Below are 16887 nucleotides of genomic sequence, written 5' to 3'. Positions count from 1 at the left end.
AGTGCTGTTTCTGTAAGTAAATTATGGTAGGCAATAAGTCAATGTGGGACCTGATGAATATGCTGTGTATAATCCTGCTAATCAGGACCCACTAAAATGACTTCTCAACTGATTTTAGGTGCCGAGTCGAGGATTACGTACACTTAGTTTAAAGGATTGTAGAGTTTCATTGTCTTTTGAACCATTGCATTCTACCCATCCCAAACAGCCAAAAAGGTCTCTTGACTTATAAAATGCAAACAAATGTTTGCCCAGGAAACCTATTTAAACTGTGGCTTCCAAGTCTATTAACTGGCATTTTCTTAAGTTTCACTACAGCCTGTCATCTGTATAGATGCTTTGTATAGGTGAACTTAAGTGTCAGTCACTGGACTTCTTTACGATTTTTTTTTTTTTTAAAAAGCCCCATATTCCACTGGCCATTCCCGATCAATCTGTAGTTTAAGCATGATTCTGTCATGATTCTTTCATGACATGCACTGTTTCTGCTTATATTTTGGTTCTAATATACTCTGCTTGCCCCTAGTTTTTCAAAGACATCTTCTTTACACCTGGTTAACCTGCAGTTGTTACTGATTTTTCTCTCCAAAGACAAAGGCAGTTACATTTGTACTTCGACTGTCTTCCTTTCCATGTTATATATATAAGGCATAGGAGCACACCGTATGCTTGTTAAATATATTGTGTCCGCTATATGAATACTGTTGTTACGGACGGTCATGTGATGAGCTGCTATGTGACTTTATCCTTGAGAGTGATTTTTAATATAGGCAATAAAGATTTATATTTTTTATTAAGCATATGGTGTGCTCCTATGTGTTATGTTTTAATATAGTGTGTAATGCTCTGTGAACAAAAGTGTGGACATTACTGAGCACCTTTCAAAGTGTTCTGGTGGTTGCTTGAATGCGTGCTTTCCTATTTGTTGTCCTATATAACTATCCCTGTCTAACTACATTGTGAAATCAGTTCTCAGTTAAAGAGAACCCCCATTTTTAAAGCATTATGTAGAAAAATAATCAAAGAAGTCTGGGCAGTGTATGTTAAACAAGGTATGGATTTAACATGCGTGTACCTGGCCGAGGTGTTTACAGGGTCCTTTCATCTAAAGTAAGGTAAAGATCCTACATGTAATGTGATTAATCTCACAAATAGTGATGTCCTGAACTGTTCGCCAGGAACCGTTCGCTGGCGAACATAGCTTGTTCGTGGCGAACGCGGCGGGCGAACGTATGCGATGGTTGGCCCGCCCCCTATTCGTCATGGAGGTGAGAGGGTCTGGGAGGGAGGGTCTGCTGCTGATTGGCTGGAATGTGTTTGCTGACTGTGAGGTACAGGGTCAAAGTTTACTCAATGATGACGAATAGGTAGCGGACCGACCATCGCATATGTTCGCCTGCCGCGTTCGCCACGAACAAGGTATGTTCGCCGGCGAATGGTTCCTGGCGAACAGTTCGGGACATCACTACTCACAAAGTACACTTTACTTAGCAAGCTGCCAATATGCGTTTGCTATTTCCTTCCTTTTAGTTTCTGCCGGTAAAGCATTTGTGAACTTTAATATACACAGTGAATACAAAACACCACCCCAAAACCCTCCTCCAGCTGAGAAACCCCTTGAGAGGGTATAATACTCCTTTTTTAATACTTTCATTTTGCTTTATTTGACATAAGAGATTTGTTTTAATATCTACTGTTTGTGGATGAATGACAGGCTTTTTCCTTTGTCAAAGTACTCTAAGCCTATCCACCTCATCTCGGAAGCTAAATAAACAGATCACATTACTAAACATGAGATCTAGTTGCAGGATCGGCAAATAATACTCCCTTTCTTTCCATGTTTAGTGATAGAGTCGCTCTGTGTAGGGGCCCCTGTAACATCCCTGCACAGGTGAGAGGGTAACAGTGCTGGAATGTTTGCAGACAATTAAAGAGAAGTTAAGATACTTAGTTCTGTGAATGATATGGGATGGGCTGTAACTCTATCCAGCCAAGTGACCCAGTTATACAGCATGATGCTCCCACTCTAAGTCTTGTTCTATTTGTGCATTCTTTAAATACACGAATATACAATACATGCAGTATGTGTACCGTACAATCTGCAAATGCAGAACAGTGGGGGGCACATTCAGCATTACAGATCCATAGCTCTTAGAAACATGGCCCTCTGCTCCAGGAAGGGCCGACAGGTAAACATGCAGCCATTGTAGAAGACGCACCATTGAGCCATGGCCATTGTTAATTCTGCTTCCATTTCCCACATCCACACTTGCTATACAGCTACTTACAATGAAAATGTGCTGTGCATGCTATGAAAGGTGTACACATATAACGTGCATGCACTCCTAGAGCATTTTTAGGGGTTTGTCTGGACCCCTGTAGACAATGACGTCACCCTAAACCAGGCTTCCCCAAACTCCGGCCCTCCAGATGTTGCTGAACTACAACTGCCATGATTCTATGAATGAAATAGATGGGTTGAGAATCATGGGAGTTGTAGTTCAGCAACATCTGGAGGGCCGGAGTTTGGGAAAGCCTGCCCTAAACACTGAGATACTGTAGAAGTAAGAACATTTCTATTTTTCCTCCAGTCAGCCCTTTAATGCCATTTATTTCAGTGAATGAAGAGGAAGCTGTTACTTCAAGAGACATATGTTTGCTGTTTATAAATCTGTCCATTGGAACAAGTCTGACACATCCTGAACTGTTCCCACAGTGTTAGTAACATCTACATGATATCTCACACAGACTGGCAAACCGTTTCTGTACATAGCTCGCCATTTCCATTCCACTGGCAGTGCCCGAAACTAACAGACACATTTAAGGTGACTCGACGAGTGCAGCAAGAGCAGGATAACAGGAGATAAAAGAGGAGTGCAGTGATCAGTCGGCAAATCTATAGTGCAATATTTATTTATTACAAGTTTAAACCAATATAATAACGATGTAAAAACAATATTAATTAAATGCATGCACGCTTTCATTGGGGATGCATCTACTATACAGTGATTTGTGTCTTTGGGCAGTGAATTGTCCCTTTAATAACATTGCCCAGTAAGCATATAGCGAAGAGTTATATTAAAGGGACACTATAGTCACACAGACCACTTCAGCTCAATGAAGTGGTCTGGGTGCCAGGTCCCCCAGGTTTTAACCCTTCAGATGTTTTTAACCCTTCAGATGTAAACATAGCAGTTTCAGAGCAACTGCTATGTTTACATAGCAGGGTTAATCCAACCTCTAGTGGCTGTCTTCCTGACAGCCGCTAGAGGCACATCTGCGACGCTGGATGCGAAATTCGCATCTAGCGTGCAGAACGTCCATAGGAAAGCATTGAGAAATGCTTTCCTATAGACTGTTAGTATGTGCGCGCGGCTCCTGCCGCGCATGCTCATTCCGCTCCACTTGGGGAGGAGGATAGGTCACCAGCGCAGAGGGAGCACGGCGCTGGATTAAGTTAAGTGGCTGATGGGGTTTTAACCCCTTCAGCCCAGCGGGAGGGGGACCCTGAGGGTGAGGGTCCCCCAAGTATGATATAGTGTCAGGAAAACGAGTTTGTTTTCCTGACACTATAGTGATCCTTTAAATCTAAATCTGTATTTAAGTCCGCATTTAAAAAATATTTTTACCGAAATAAGGGGTACGGGAAGAAAACATATGTATACACTATAAAAACCTTCTCTCACAGACCATGTTAACAGTAGAAAAGGGAAGGTGTAATGCTAAGAAAATGAATGATCGGGAGGAGATAACTGGACTAATCCCATATTATTAATAGCACTAATGTCTTTCTTTGTTTTATTTTGTTTTTTAGTTTGACAAGTGGTCTGATGCCCAAAGGCGAAGGATCCTTTGTGACCTCTTTGAAAGATGTACCATATCGCAGCTGAGATTTTGTAACAATCACCTGCAAGGCAAAGTTCCGAAGGAGTCTGTGGATTTCACAACCTTTCTCCCCAGAGTATTGTCTTTATACATATTTTCTTTCTTAGACCCTCGGAGCCTCTGCCGCTGCGCCCAGGTGCGTGCAATCTGAACCTCGCAGAGTGAAAGGGATCATGTCACAATTTCTTTACAAAAATATGTAACTGAAAGCCTGCAAAAGTAACGTGCAATTTGTCCCTGTCAGAATGTGTAATCATGGATTGCGTCTGAGAATAATGATTTGTAAACAGACTGTACATTTATTGGTGTATTTATTACAATCAAGGTATGGTGCGATTTTGACAGATGGAACGTAGCTGTTAGTGCACGATTTATGTAAAGTAAAACTATCGCCCGGAGAAAAGGGAAAAAGTTTGAGCTTAGGCCCTGTTTTAATTCTGTCGGCAAAAACAGTCTATAATTATCCCCTCTTCTCGGCTGATTTTTATAAACGTTCGGCTGCATTTAACGCCAGCAGAAGTTCAAGCAGCCGAATCCGATAAATGTGTTGGCTATAATTTATATGATAAATGGTGGGCTAATGTCCCCCCAGCCCTCTGGAGGCTATTTGTAATGCATAGAAAGGGGGTGGAAATACCATTGTCCACCCCTTCAAAATTGTGTTTAGTCCCCCCAGGCAGGCTTGGTGTCCCCAAATCCCTCCCCAATATAAAACTATTCTGTCACCTCTCACCTTAATAATAGTGAGGGGGCTGGGGGGCAAATAAATAGCACATATCTTACTGTCAGATGTCTTGTTTCCTCTTCTTATTTTCAGCCCCATAAAAGGCCAAAGAAAAGTCCATTGATTCCTGACGCTACTAATAAAAAAAAATATTTGAATCACAAAAAAAGCAATAAAAAAAACCTGATGCATAATATTAATTGTAAGCCAAACAATCAGAGCTCTCTGACAGGCAAGTGTCACTTCTTTGGAGACTTGCTTGGGACTAGGAATATTAGCCACTAACATGATTTCAATGTGTCATGTCCAGAACATGGCTGTCACTGTCTGTCTGGTAAACATATCTAGGTATATCTGATTCTCCTGTCTATATAGGTGAGTTGGCACTGGAAGAGCCTAACGGAACTAGATCAGCTGTGGATGCCCAAGTGCCTGCGTTTTGGATGGTATATTAATTTTACCCCCACACCATATGAACAATGTATTTGGAAGAGGCAGTACATTGAGATGGTAAAAGATTTGAATGTCACCAGACCAAGGGTGAGTATATCTGTAAACAATGTTTGTTATCTATAACTGTTTTCTAAGCCAAATAAGTCATTCTTTTGTGAGTGTGATTAGTACAGGGCAGATTGTTATACACAGGGGGCAAGATATGTTCACAGAGGGTATGTGGACCTAATGTGGTGTAAAGGGTAATTGTTCACCATTGTAGATATGTGGGAACTAGTGTGACATGTGGAAAGCAGTTGGCAGTCAATGAGAGAAATGGAAAATAATGTGTGTTGATGGGATCAGTTGGTGGTCAGTGAATGTATGTGGAAATTAGTGTGTGGTATTGAAGGCATTTGATCAGTGGAGATATGTGAGAGTGAGGTGTACAAAGGTGGTCAATGAAGGTGTATAAGAGCGAGTGTGACATGTGGAGGGCATTATGGTATGTAGGAGTGAATTAGGAAGCGGTGGGGGCAGTTGGTGGTCATTATATGTATGTGGGAGTGAATGTGAGGTGTGGGGGCAGTTGGTGGTCATTATAGGTATGTAGGATTGAATGTGAGGTGTGGGGCCAGTTGGTGGTCATTATATGTATGTGGGAGTGAATGTGAGGTGTGGGGGCAGTTGGTGGTCATTATAGGTATTTAGGATTGAATGTGAGGTGTGGGTGCAATTGGTGGACGTTATAGGTATGTAGGAGTGAATGTGAGGTGTGGGGGCAGTTGGTGGTCATTATAGATATGTAGGATTGAATGTGAGGTGTGGGGGCAGTTGGAGGGCATTATAGGTATGCAGAAGTAAATTGAGGTGTGGAGGCAGTTGGTGGTCATTATAGGTGTGTGGGAATGAATGAGGAAGCGGTGGGGATAGTTGGTGGTCATTATAGGTACAGTTGCAAGAAAAAGTATGTGAACCCTTTGGAATGATATGGATTTCTGCACAAATTGGTCATAAAATGTGATCTGATCATCATCTAAGTCACAACAATAGACAATCACAGTCTGCTTAAACTAATAACACACAAAGAATGGAATGTTGCCATGTTTTTATTGAACACACCATGTAAACATTCACAGTGCAGGTGGAAAAAGTATGTGAACCCTTGGATTTAATAACTGGTTGAACCTACTTTGGCGGCAATAACTTCAACCAAACGTTTCCTGTAGTTGCAGATCAGACGTGCACAACGGTCAGGAGTAATTCTTGACCATTCCTCTTTACAGAACTGTTTCAGTTCAGCAATATTCTTGGGATGTCTGGTGTGAATCGCTGTCTTGAGGTCATGCCACAGCATCTCAATCGGGTTGAGGTCAGGACTCTGACTGGGCCACTTCAGAAGGCGTATTTTCTTCTGTTTAAGCCATTCTGTTGTTGATTTACTTCTATGCTTAGGGTCATTGTCCTGTTGCAACACCCATCTTCTGTTGAGCTTCAGCTGGTAGAAAGATGGCCTTAAGTTCTCCTGCAAAATGTCTTGATAAACCTGCGAATTAATTTTTCCTTCGATGATAGCAATCTGTCCAGGCACCATACTTCACGGTTGGGATGATGTTGGTGTGCTGTGCCTCTTTTTCGCCACACATAGTGTTGTGTGTTTCTTCCAAACAACTCAACTTTGGTTTCATCTGTCCACAGAATATTTTGCCAGTACTGCTGCAGAACATCCAGGTGCTCTTGTGCAAACTGTAAACGTGCAGCAATGTTTTGTTTGGACAGCAGTGGCTTCCTCTGTGGTATCCTCCCATGAAATCCATTATTGTTTAGTGTTTTACATATTGTAGATTCGCTAACAGGGATGTTAGCATTTGCCAGTGACTTTTGTAAGTCTTTAGCTGACACTCTAGGATTCTTCTTCACCTCATTGAGCAGTCTGCGCTGTGCTCTTGTAGTCATCTTTACACGACGGCCACTCCTAGGGAGAGTAGCAGCAGTGCTGAACTTTCTCCATTTATAGACAATTTGTCTTACTGTGGACTGATGAACAGCAAGGCTTTTGGAGATACTTTTATAACCCTTTCCAGCTTTATGCAAGTCAACAATTCTAAATCGTAGGTCTTCTGAGAGCTCTTTTGTGCGAGGCATCATTCACATCAGGCAATGCTTCTTGTGAAAAGCAAACCTAGAACTGGTGTGTGGTTTTTTTATAGGGCAGGGCAGCTGTAACCAACACCTCCAATCTCATCTCATTGATTGGACTCCAGTTGGCTGACATCTCACTCCAATTAGCTCTTGGAGATGTCATTAGTCTAGGGGTTCACATACTTTTTCCACCTGCACTGTGAATGTTTACATGGTGTGTTCAATAAAAACATGGCAACATTTCATTCTTTGTGTGTTATTAGTTTAAGCAGACTGTGATTGTCTATTGTTGTGACTTAGATGATGATCAGATCACATTTTATGACCAATTTGTGCAGAAATCCATATCATTCCAAAGGGTTCACATACGTTTTCTTGCAACTGTATGTAGGAGTGAATGTGGGGTGTGGGGGTGCTTGGTAGTCATTATTGGAATGTGGTAGTGAATGTAGAAGCCATTTGTGGTCATTGATGATTTGTAGGAGTGAGCTACGCAGGGCAGGAGTTGGTCAGTGAAGGTGTATTAGAACAAATGTAAAGTTGTGGAGGACAAGTGGTGCTTGCCAGAGAATTTAAAACCTGTATCTGTGGTTTTAATATATTTTTTTTTGTTAATATTAAAAATTCTAAATATAGATTCAATGTTTAATGCCACTTAATTAGCACTTAAAAAAAATATAAAAATGTCATTCACAGTACATTCTCCTATACAATGTAAGAGTACGGCATTTCACTCAGGCAAAAAATGAAATACATTTAATAGAAAATAAAGATTTGTAAAAATGTTAGGTCATGGGACTAATACAGATATTAAGTATAACAACTGTATAACAAGTACAGACTTGGGACTCTATTTGTGAAAGAGTTCATGAAAAGGTGAAAAATGAACTCAATAGAAATATTGAGCAATAGAATTAGAAATATCTAAGGCCTTGTTTCCCAATTGGTGTTCCGCGGAATCCTAGGGTTCCGAGAGAATAAATTTGAGATTCCGCCGTGAATTGCCACATTCAAGATGGCCATCGTTCCCTGCTGTTCCCGGAAGGTCGTAAACAGCAGAGATTGCGCAACTGCGATCTTATAAAGAGATCGCAAGACTGTGCCGTTATGCATGCCTGCTGTCAGCCCGCCCTCCATCAGCCATTTCACAGGCCACAGGAGAAAGGATTTACAGATAATTGCCCTTTAGAGAAGCCCATTGTGGCATGTGGGGATAGGTTTCTTTATTTAAATTTTTTTGTAGAGATTGTGTTAAAGGTTTGCAGCTAAAATCAAATTACTTGGATTGGGCTTCTCATATTTTTTTGTTGGTTAAACTTATTTACATATACCGGTACTTTTTTTTCTGCTTACTATCTGTAGAAATCAGTGATATACCAAAAAAAATCATTTCTTTCTAAAAGCTGTTAAAACAGCTTACTTTGCAGTCTGGTAGTGAAATCTGTACTGAAGTGTTTTTTTACACTCCAAGACTGACTGAAAATGTAATTTATTTTTATTGAAAAGTTTTAGAAATAACAAAAAATAACAGAAAAAATACCCATCATAAATATTAAAGCTCAATTCAGCAATGGAATCACATTTTACATTACAGCGTATTTCACATTGTTGTTCCATCACGGTACTCCATTAATGAGTTGGGGGGGAGGGGGGAGAGGGAGGGGAACAAGTAAAAGAGGAAGAGAAAAAAGGAACAGGAGAAAAGGGGGATAAAAGTATTACTATTTCTAACTATTCGTCTGAACTGAGATAAAAGATACAACAAGAAATCAAGAAAACAGGTCCCAAATAGTTGAATCTACTGTTCCTCAAATAACAGACAAGTGACACACAATGCTACCCAATCTTCTTCTCAAACAAAGAAAAGAGAATATAATGACAGCTACTTATCATTTGGATTCACAAGTGCCAGAAATAAAAATATTCCTCAAGCACAATGCTTACTTTGCAATAAAATATTTCCAAACAGATCGTTCGCACCTGCTAAATTATTTTGAGCAAAACCACGCAGCGTACTAAGATAAAGACATTGCCTTTTTCAATGGAAAGCTTCAGGAGTATCATAAGACTAAACAGTTTATGAGCAAAATATTTAAAAATGATAATAAAAAAGCCACTTATTAAATGGTTTGTGCTACGGCACAATTTTTTTTTCGGGGGTTCCACGATGTTGGTATACTATGTCAAAGGGTTCCACAGGAAAAATAATTGGGAACCCCTGATCTAAGGTATCGCTCTTTGTATATTTGTAAGGATGGCTTTGTGTTTGTATATCTATACTTACCTTGCGCCGGTCAATTGGTGCTCAAAATTGGAGTCAAAATTTCCTCTCTGCATCTGACTCCTCTTTTGGAAATTTGAATGCCAGACGGTGCATCCCTGCCTTTCTTTTATGACGTATCGCCTGTGCGTTGACATCATCAGGTTAGTAATGTGGAATTGCATCATTTTCAACAACCATTGGTAGCATGTAAATAGTGCCAAGTGTTGGTTAGTTCTTCTGTGCCCTGTTTAGTGTTCCCAATACAGTAGTGCGTTATTGTCTCATTGTTTACTTTGGTTTAGACTCGGCTGTCTTTGACGACTCTATTATCTGGTATCCTTGACCTGGCTATTGTCTCTCGTTCTCTCATCTTCTGGTTCCATTTGTACATGGACTGACCTTGATTATTCTCTTATTTATATGCCATAAACCCAGCCATTCTAAGGACCAGTTATCCCATTTAATTCTGGTAGCTTTACAATCTGCGTGTTGGGGTGGTTAACCATGACAATATGAAGCTCAGATTGGTTAGCTGTGCTTTTTCTGCAGCACATACACAAAGCTCCATCCAATGGTTTAATAGGAAGACCCAATCTGCACTCTTTGCTCAGGGGCCAGAAACTGGATTCAGTTGATCCCCATTATTTGGAACAGATAGATCAGATTATTCAGACTCCATTGGGAAGTCTGTGATTGGACAGCCACAGAAAGTCTGGGTGGGGTTAGAAGGGGAGGGTTTGCAAAGGCAGCAGACAAAAGAACTGCAACTTTTGCAAGCTGTTTTTAGATATATTCCCAATGAAAAAATACATAATTCTATGTATGCATGTTTTCATTTGGGGTATATCTACTAAAAAGTGCTTTTTCTTTCTTTTGTATTTTGGCAGTGGAGTGTCCCTTTAACCCCTTAAGGACCAAACTTCTGGAATAAAAGGGAATCATGACATGTCACACATATCATGTGTGCTTAAGGGGTTAAGCAGTCAATTATTCTAACTGTTTCATTTGTAATCAGCATACTTTTATTTATGGATTAATCAAATAATGAATTCAAGTATATTGGAAATGTTAGCTAACGTCTTTCTCTACCTTTGTTGCATAAAATATAATCTACACAAATCTTAAAATGTGACGTGAGCAACACTGTTTTGTGATCCTCTTTGCACTTACAGTCCAATAAAGTTTCATGTCATAGACATGGGACAGAACTTGGTACAAGGGCAGGGAGTGATGGGAGTTGGGCTTAAATTGTATCTTATATCCCCAATGCACCTCCAAATTGGCTCTGTAGGTAGCTCACTTATGGGCTCTATTGAATTTTGCTTGTCATGTTATGTTGATTGGATGCTCTCTCTCCCACAGACTCCTCCAAGAGATGACTTTGTGGTTACTGACGTTCAGCCAATTGCTAAAGAAGCCTTGGATATGAAGTCATCATCGGCCTTCAACCACCGATCCTTATCTATCAAACAACAGAGCAAAGGAAAGGATCTTCCACCATGGCGCTCCTCTGATAAACACCCAACAGACACCGTAAGATTCAACTACTTGGATAACTACGACCCTATGGAGCAAGCACGCCAAGCGTAAGTAAGACATCCTTTATTTTACACCTTGAATAGTAAAACCAATCTGGGCAAGAAAAACATCAAAACAACTTTATCTACTTATAAGTGATCACTAAAACAGATAGAAAGATTGATTAAATGTTTGAATAAGTTTTTCAAATAATTTTATATTTCTTAGAAATTCTTTCAAAGGGATTTTCCACAGTATTAAAATTTAAAAAAATTGGCATATGTCTCTTGCTCTCTCCTACAGGGCAGCACTATACTCTCTCCTCCAGCTCTGCCTCACTCCCACCTTATTTTATTGCTATTTCCTGTCCTAATGTGTTTTACACCCCACCTCCTATAGACTGTAAGCTTGTTTGAGCAGGGCCCTCTTCAACCTATCGTTTCTATAAATATTGTTGTAATTAAGTGTTCTTGTATAGCAAGACCACTTACTGTTATCTCACATATATATTATTATTCTTATTATAGCCACATTTACCGCCCTAACCCTAATGTAGGTCTGGGTCTTTTGATTCTCACAATATAAAGCTCTTCACTGTAGGATTTATAGTTTTTAAAATACGACCGTTTGAAGATGGCAACCGCCAAAATACTCTGACCTGTGCCAGGCTGCAGCAGCAAGTGATGTCATAGACAGGGCCTTTTACACCTGCTAATGTTTTTATAAATGTATGTTTTGTTTTTTTTTGGTTTTTTTTTTTTATTCTTTATTTTGGTCGTGCAGTTATGAAAATTACAAACAAGCTTTCTATAGGTCACAGCATCATGGACAAGCTTCAGTTCAATATGTTTAAACGTGAAGTGACATTTGAGGATCATGCACATTTTTATATATATAACAGGTTTTAACCATTTAGTTGCAACTGGAGAGTTCCGCTAGGCATAAGATAAGCATGGGTAGCATAAAATGTTAACATGGAGCTCCGTTAGATGATAGGTACAATGTAGTAGCTTATACTATGCGATTGTATACAGCAGGCTTGCTAAACATTGCTGTGGGCACCAGGAGGCAGACTGCCTGGTAAGTAATAAAGTGGGACACACTAAGAGCAAGGTATATCAAGTAGCCAGTGATGGCAGACATTTTGCACACTCATGTGGGACTATAAGGTAGGGTAACTACTAGGTAGCATTTTTTACGTTAGGTTTGCAGCAAGCTTTTTTTTTTTTTTATTAAATAACCAGTAGGCCGCCGATTTTGATCTGACATCGTATCTAGCCAATGTCCAAAGGTGAAAAGCTTAAGACGGCCGCTCCCCCGCCGCCACGATCCTCGACTTACCTGATGAGGAATCCCCGTCCCCTCCCTATGGTCCTGTCAGTGTTATCCCGGACCCCACCAGCCTGGCTCACCCGCTACCACTGGCACCTGAGGCCCGCCACAGCCCGCGCACAGACCGCACAGCGCCTAGCAAAATGGCGGCTGCAGACCACGCTACCGAACTTGCACCCATCCAGCCCTTACCTTTCAAGTGGTAAGAGTTTCATTCATGGACGGCTTGTGGTTGCAGAGATATAGTGATTTCAAATCGGGTCCATCTTTTTGAAACACCCTATATATCTATATAAAATCAATTTCTTAAATTATTTTTCAACATATTGAATCGTCTGAAAAGCTTATGCAAAAATATAAATTCAAAGCCATGATTAGCACCACCTTGTATAACTCTTTTATAAACTAAACCATGCTTCTCTTGGTTGGCACGCATAGTTGAATATGGTGTACTCGGTGATTGATCAGACGGTGCTGGGTATATGCTGTGGTTTGCCTTGAATCCTCCCGGACACTTGCTCAGTACATGTTGTTGAGATAGGAACGGGTTAGTCAGCATGAACAGTAACCCAATGACGCTACACACATTCCTCCTGTGTAATATCCAGCAGTCAGGACCAGGTTAAATACTTTACAGAGAGTTTTTGTATTTCTTGGGAGCTGTTCTTTAGATTTGTGGTGGAGACCCATCCTCTGGGTTTGATTAATGTAATGTTTTTTTGTTTGTTTTCCTTTGGTTGCAATATATATATCCAAAGGCTTTTCTTTGTCTTTGATTGTATATCCCAACACTGCATGTTTTATATGAATTTGGTCATATTATTTTTCCAGATTTTCTTTCTGCATATCTTTGAGGAGACTTTCAAAATAGTTTTTCCAGATACTCCTATTTTCATTTGCTAGTGGTTTGGAGTATTTGTGTAAACCAATATGATCCCACGTATCACAAAAATAGTTTTTACCTACTTGTCTACTGATTCCCTGCAACTTGTCCATTATATTGTTGTATTTATTCTTTGTGATAATGTTTTTGAGACATTTTGTGCTTAGTTTAGTGTTCTTTGGGTCTCTGTGCTTCTTGTCTGATAGAACGTTTTCTTGGAGTCGAGCTTTCTCTGCCAAACCGTTTTTGCTTTGCTTTTAAATCACATTATTTATTTACACATTTGCCTTTGCTGCTAGGTCTGTATATTCGTTATATATTCTGTGCGATGAAAGATATGATACATTTAATTTCTGCACTGTATCTTGCACAGCCAGCACTGGGCTATATGAAGGAAGACTTTAACTTACAGAGACACGATGAATCTTGTTGTGGCGTACATGGCGTCACGCTGTCTTGATATATTTCTTTCTCTCTTCTTCTCTAAGTTCTTCTCTCCTACACTGTATCAATGTTTTTCTTTTTCTACCTTTTTTAATCTGTCTGTCTCTTTCTCTATCTCTCTCTGTATCTGTAGGTCAATCTATCAGACTTTCATCTCTCTAAACAAGTCCACGTTGCTAACAGTAAACTCTACGTAACTAACAATCACTAACACTGAAATGAAACATTTGAGACTAAGAATGACTTGTGATATATGCTTGAAAGTTGAAAAGTTGCAGATGTATGTACTGATATGTATCCTATCACGGTACAATAAATCATCAGGCAGTCAGTAAATATGCTCAGTCTGACAAAGAGATCATATATACTGTACTAATACCTTTCAATAAATCACAGCTTCCCAACGTGAAACAGAGCACGTGGCTCACTAGTACAGTATCCTTTCTAAAGATGCCTTGGAGATAAGCGTGCCCTGAGTTCGTAACATTGGATGTTTTAAAAAGTGTCATGCAGTCCATGATCAATGTATCTATAATTATCTCTGTGAGCCTCTGGATAAGACATGACATGATCCATGGAAAAAGTGATATACCATGTGAAGTATTGTGACTTCTGCAATACTACTACTGAGAGAGACATGTTAGAGAACTATATATGAACCTGGATACAACTACACCAAGGGTGAAAGAAAGGCCATGTTTGAGAATGCACTAAAGGGTTTTTGAATGTCAAGGGTGGACCATCACAGATAAGACTTCTGGCCAAGGACAGGCTAGTGTTCAGAATAGCTTTAATTAAAATATATACATAGGTGTGCATGTGTCGATTTGTTGATGAATTGAATTGTCTGGCACAGAACCCCTTTCCATTTTAAACAGATCAGTTTAAAAAGGAATTCAAAGGGGTTCTATACTGGACAAATCCTGACAAATTGATTCTTTTTAACGAGTCGATGAATGAACATGCCTAATATGTAGTTAAGGAACAAGCACTTGGAATCTCTCCCTGTGTGGTTTTGTGGGTGCATCGATGTGGACCCTTTCTTTAGGTCAAGAAACGAAACAAGGTAACAGAAACAAACTACACCACATTGGAATAAATTCACATGGCATTTTATACCATCATTTTTTATTATTATTAGTGTACAGTCATTTATTGGATTGAAAAGCCTTTATCTGAACATTAATACATAGTGTACATAACATATACATTCATTCTACATTCTGGAACTTCAAATAATATTGACCTAGGCTTTACATAGAGACTTTTGATTGGACCGTTTTCCATTTGTACGCTCTGAGACAGCAAGCGGGGGAAAGAGGGAAGGGATTTATTTATTTTTTAAAATGTAACCGGCAATGAAAGGAGGGAGGGAGCGCATAAAGTAAGTAAGGGATGACAAACGTTTGCAGTGCGCTGAAAACACATTTAAAATATGCTCAGAATTGACATTAGGCTGCCCGGAACAGAGTTTCAGGCTGCATAAGTCATGTGTGCTGAGGTGTAATGATTCCAGGTAAGTGACATTTACCCTTTAACAACCTCTCAAAATGTGCTTTGTACGACATTTGTGTTTATATTTAAATAAAGCATAAATGACGTAACAATAAACACTCCTTCTTTATGTAAAGTTTAATAAAGTTTAATTGGAGCTGACACGTTGCTGTTTCTGAAGTGAGGTTATAGCAAACTTACATAGAGAATGAGTTCTGTATCTTAACACAGCTTTGAGACTTGTTTGGCACAACCAGAGCTCCCTTCCAGGGAGGTGGGTGACATTTACTGTTTAAATATCACATCTAGTAGTTTAAATACCTTTAAACTACTAGAGTCACTGTACCTTTCAAATGTAAGTGTTACTATACCTTTAACTGTAAACAAGCAGAGTCAGTTTTTCTCCTCGATCAGTATCTAAATTGACACACAATGCTACAAAATATGCAGATATGGTGGGATAAGTAAATAACATCACTGATAAACACCTGTTAGGCAGGGTTGGAGGTAACTTACCAAGATCAGTCACCTTGATCCATAGCCATAAATCTCCATCAGGATGCAGAGTGACATTTCCTCCATTGAATTCCAGCCACATATTGACAGACAGTCCTTCACATTACAAAGTTAATCTTAACACCCAGGATTTTACTTTCTGGGGGATGAGACGTCTGTGGGTTCCAAATTATACGTCTCTGTGCAGAGTGCAATGAGGGGTGATCTAAGCTGCACCTAGAGATAAATATGAAATCCCACGCAATTTCAGAGAGACCTCATCCATTAAGAATGGGAAGTAATTAGGTGTGTTTATTGACCTGTCCAAGTTACCCCGAGGGCAGGTTAGGGTGTTTCCCAAGGGACTGCATTCATGAAAGGTCCATTAATAGATTAGAGGTCAAGGGAGGGGTTGATGTTTACTAGGTGATCAGTGTCCTCCACATTAGTGTCCCGTATGTTTCCAATAGGCTCAAGATAAAGCTCAATGGATTATGATTCCATTAGACTAGGTACAGATTTTACTGACCGCAGTTTTTACTAAAGTAAGAATTGATAATGAATTCAAAGTAAATTTCTGATTTAATGCCAGCGTAGACGAACTGAAAGGATAGCTGACTTAGAGAATATTTCCAGTTTGGCTATTTTGACTTTAAAGTGATAGTATAGGCATCAAAACAACTGTAGTTTAATGAAGTAGTTTTAGTGTATAGATTATGTCTCTGACGTCTCACTGCTAAATCACTTTTGTCTTTGTCCATGCTTCCCTAGCCATACCTCCCCTGGCTGTGACTCACACAACCTGCATGACAAAATGGAAACAATTCAATCAGATCTTAACTTACTTTACTCTTAACTCTGTAAAGTAAACTGTAATCACGTACAAGAGGCTCCTGGAGGCTCAAGCAGGCTATTAACAGTGCAGGAGATAAGAATTCTAAATTGAACAGACTGTGCAATAAATGAAGTTTAAACATTAACCCCTTAAGGACACATGACATGTGTGACATGGCATGATTCCCTTTTATTCCAGAAGTTTGGTCCTTAATGGGTTAAAGGAAGTGTTTAGGAAGGCTGTGGAGGTCACATGCTGTGAGGTGTGACTATGGCTGTATAAACAAAGTGATTTAATGTCTAAGTGGCAGAGAATTGAGCAATGAGACTGGTGATCTGTACACCACAACTGCTTAATTAAACTAAAGTTGTTTTGGTGCCTAGAGTGTCCCTTTCAATTTCATTTTGAATCCACCCACTAACAAAAACATTTCTTTAGCT

General features: G+C 39.7%; 1 protein-coding gene across 2 annotated transcripts in view; it reads left to right on the top strand.

The window, feature by feature from the left end:
* FBXO16 (F-box protein 16) overlaps positions 1-16887 on the top strand; it is a 57106-nt gene that overhangs the window by 26988 nt on the left and 13231 nt on the right. For both annotated transcript variants that reach the window (XM_063440806.1, XM_063440807.1), the window contains exons 4-6: positions 3815-4021; positions 4985-5149; positions 10809-11032. In XM_063440806.1, coding sequence (XP_063296876.1) covers positions 3815-4021; positions 4985-5149; positions 10809-11032 — 596 coding nt within the window. The remainder of the gene's footprint in view (positions 1-3814; positions 4022-4984; positions 5150-10808; positions 11033-16887) is intronic.

The sequence above is a fragment of the Pelobates fuscus genome, chromosome 2 (genome assembly GCF_036172605.1).
Source record: "Pelobates fuscus isolate aPelFus1 chromosome 2, aPelFus1.pri, whole genome shotgun sequence".
NCBI classification, from domain to species: Eukaryota; Metazoa; Chordata; class Amphibia; order Anura; family Pelobatidae; genus Pelobates; species Pelobates fuscus.
This window is presented reverse-complemented; position numbering and strand designations above follow the sequence as displayed.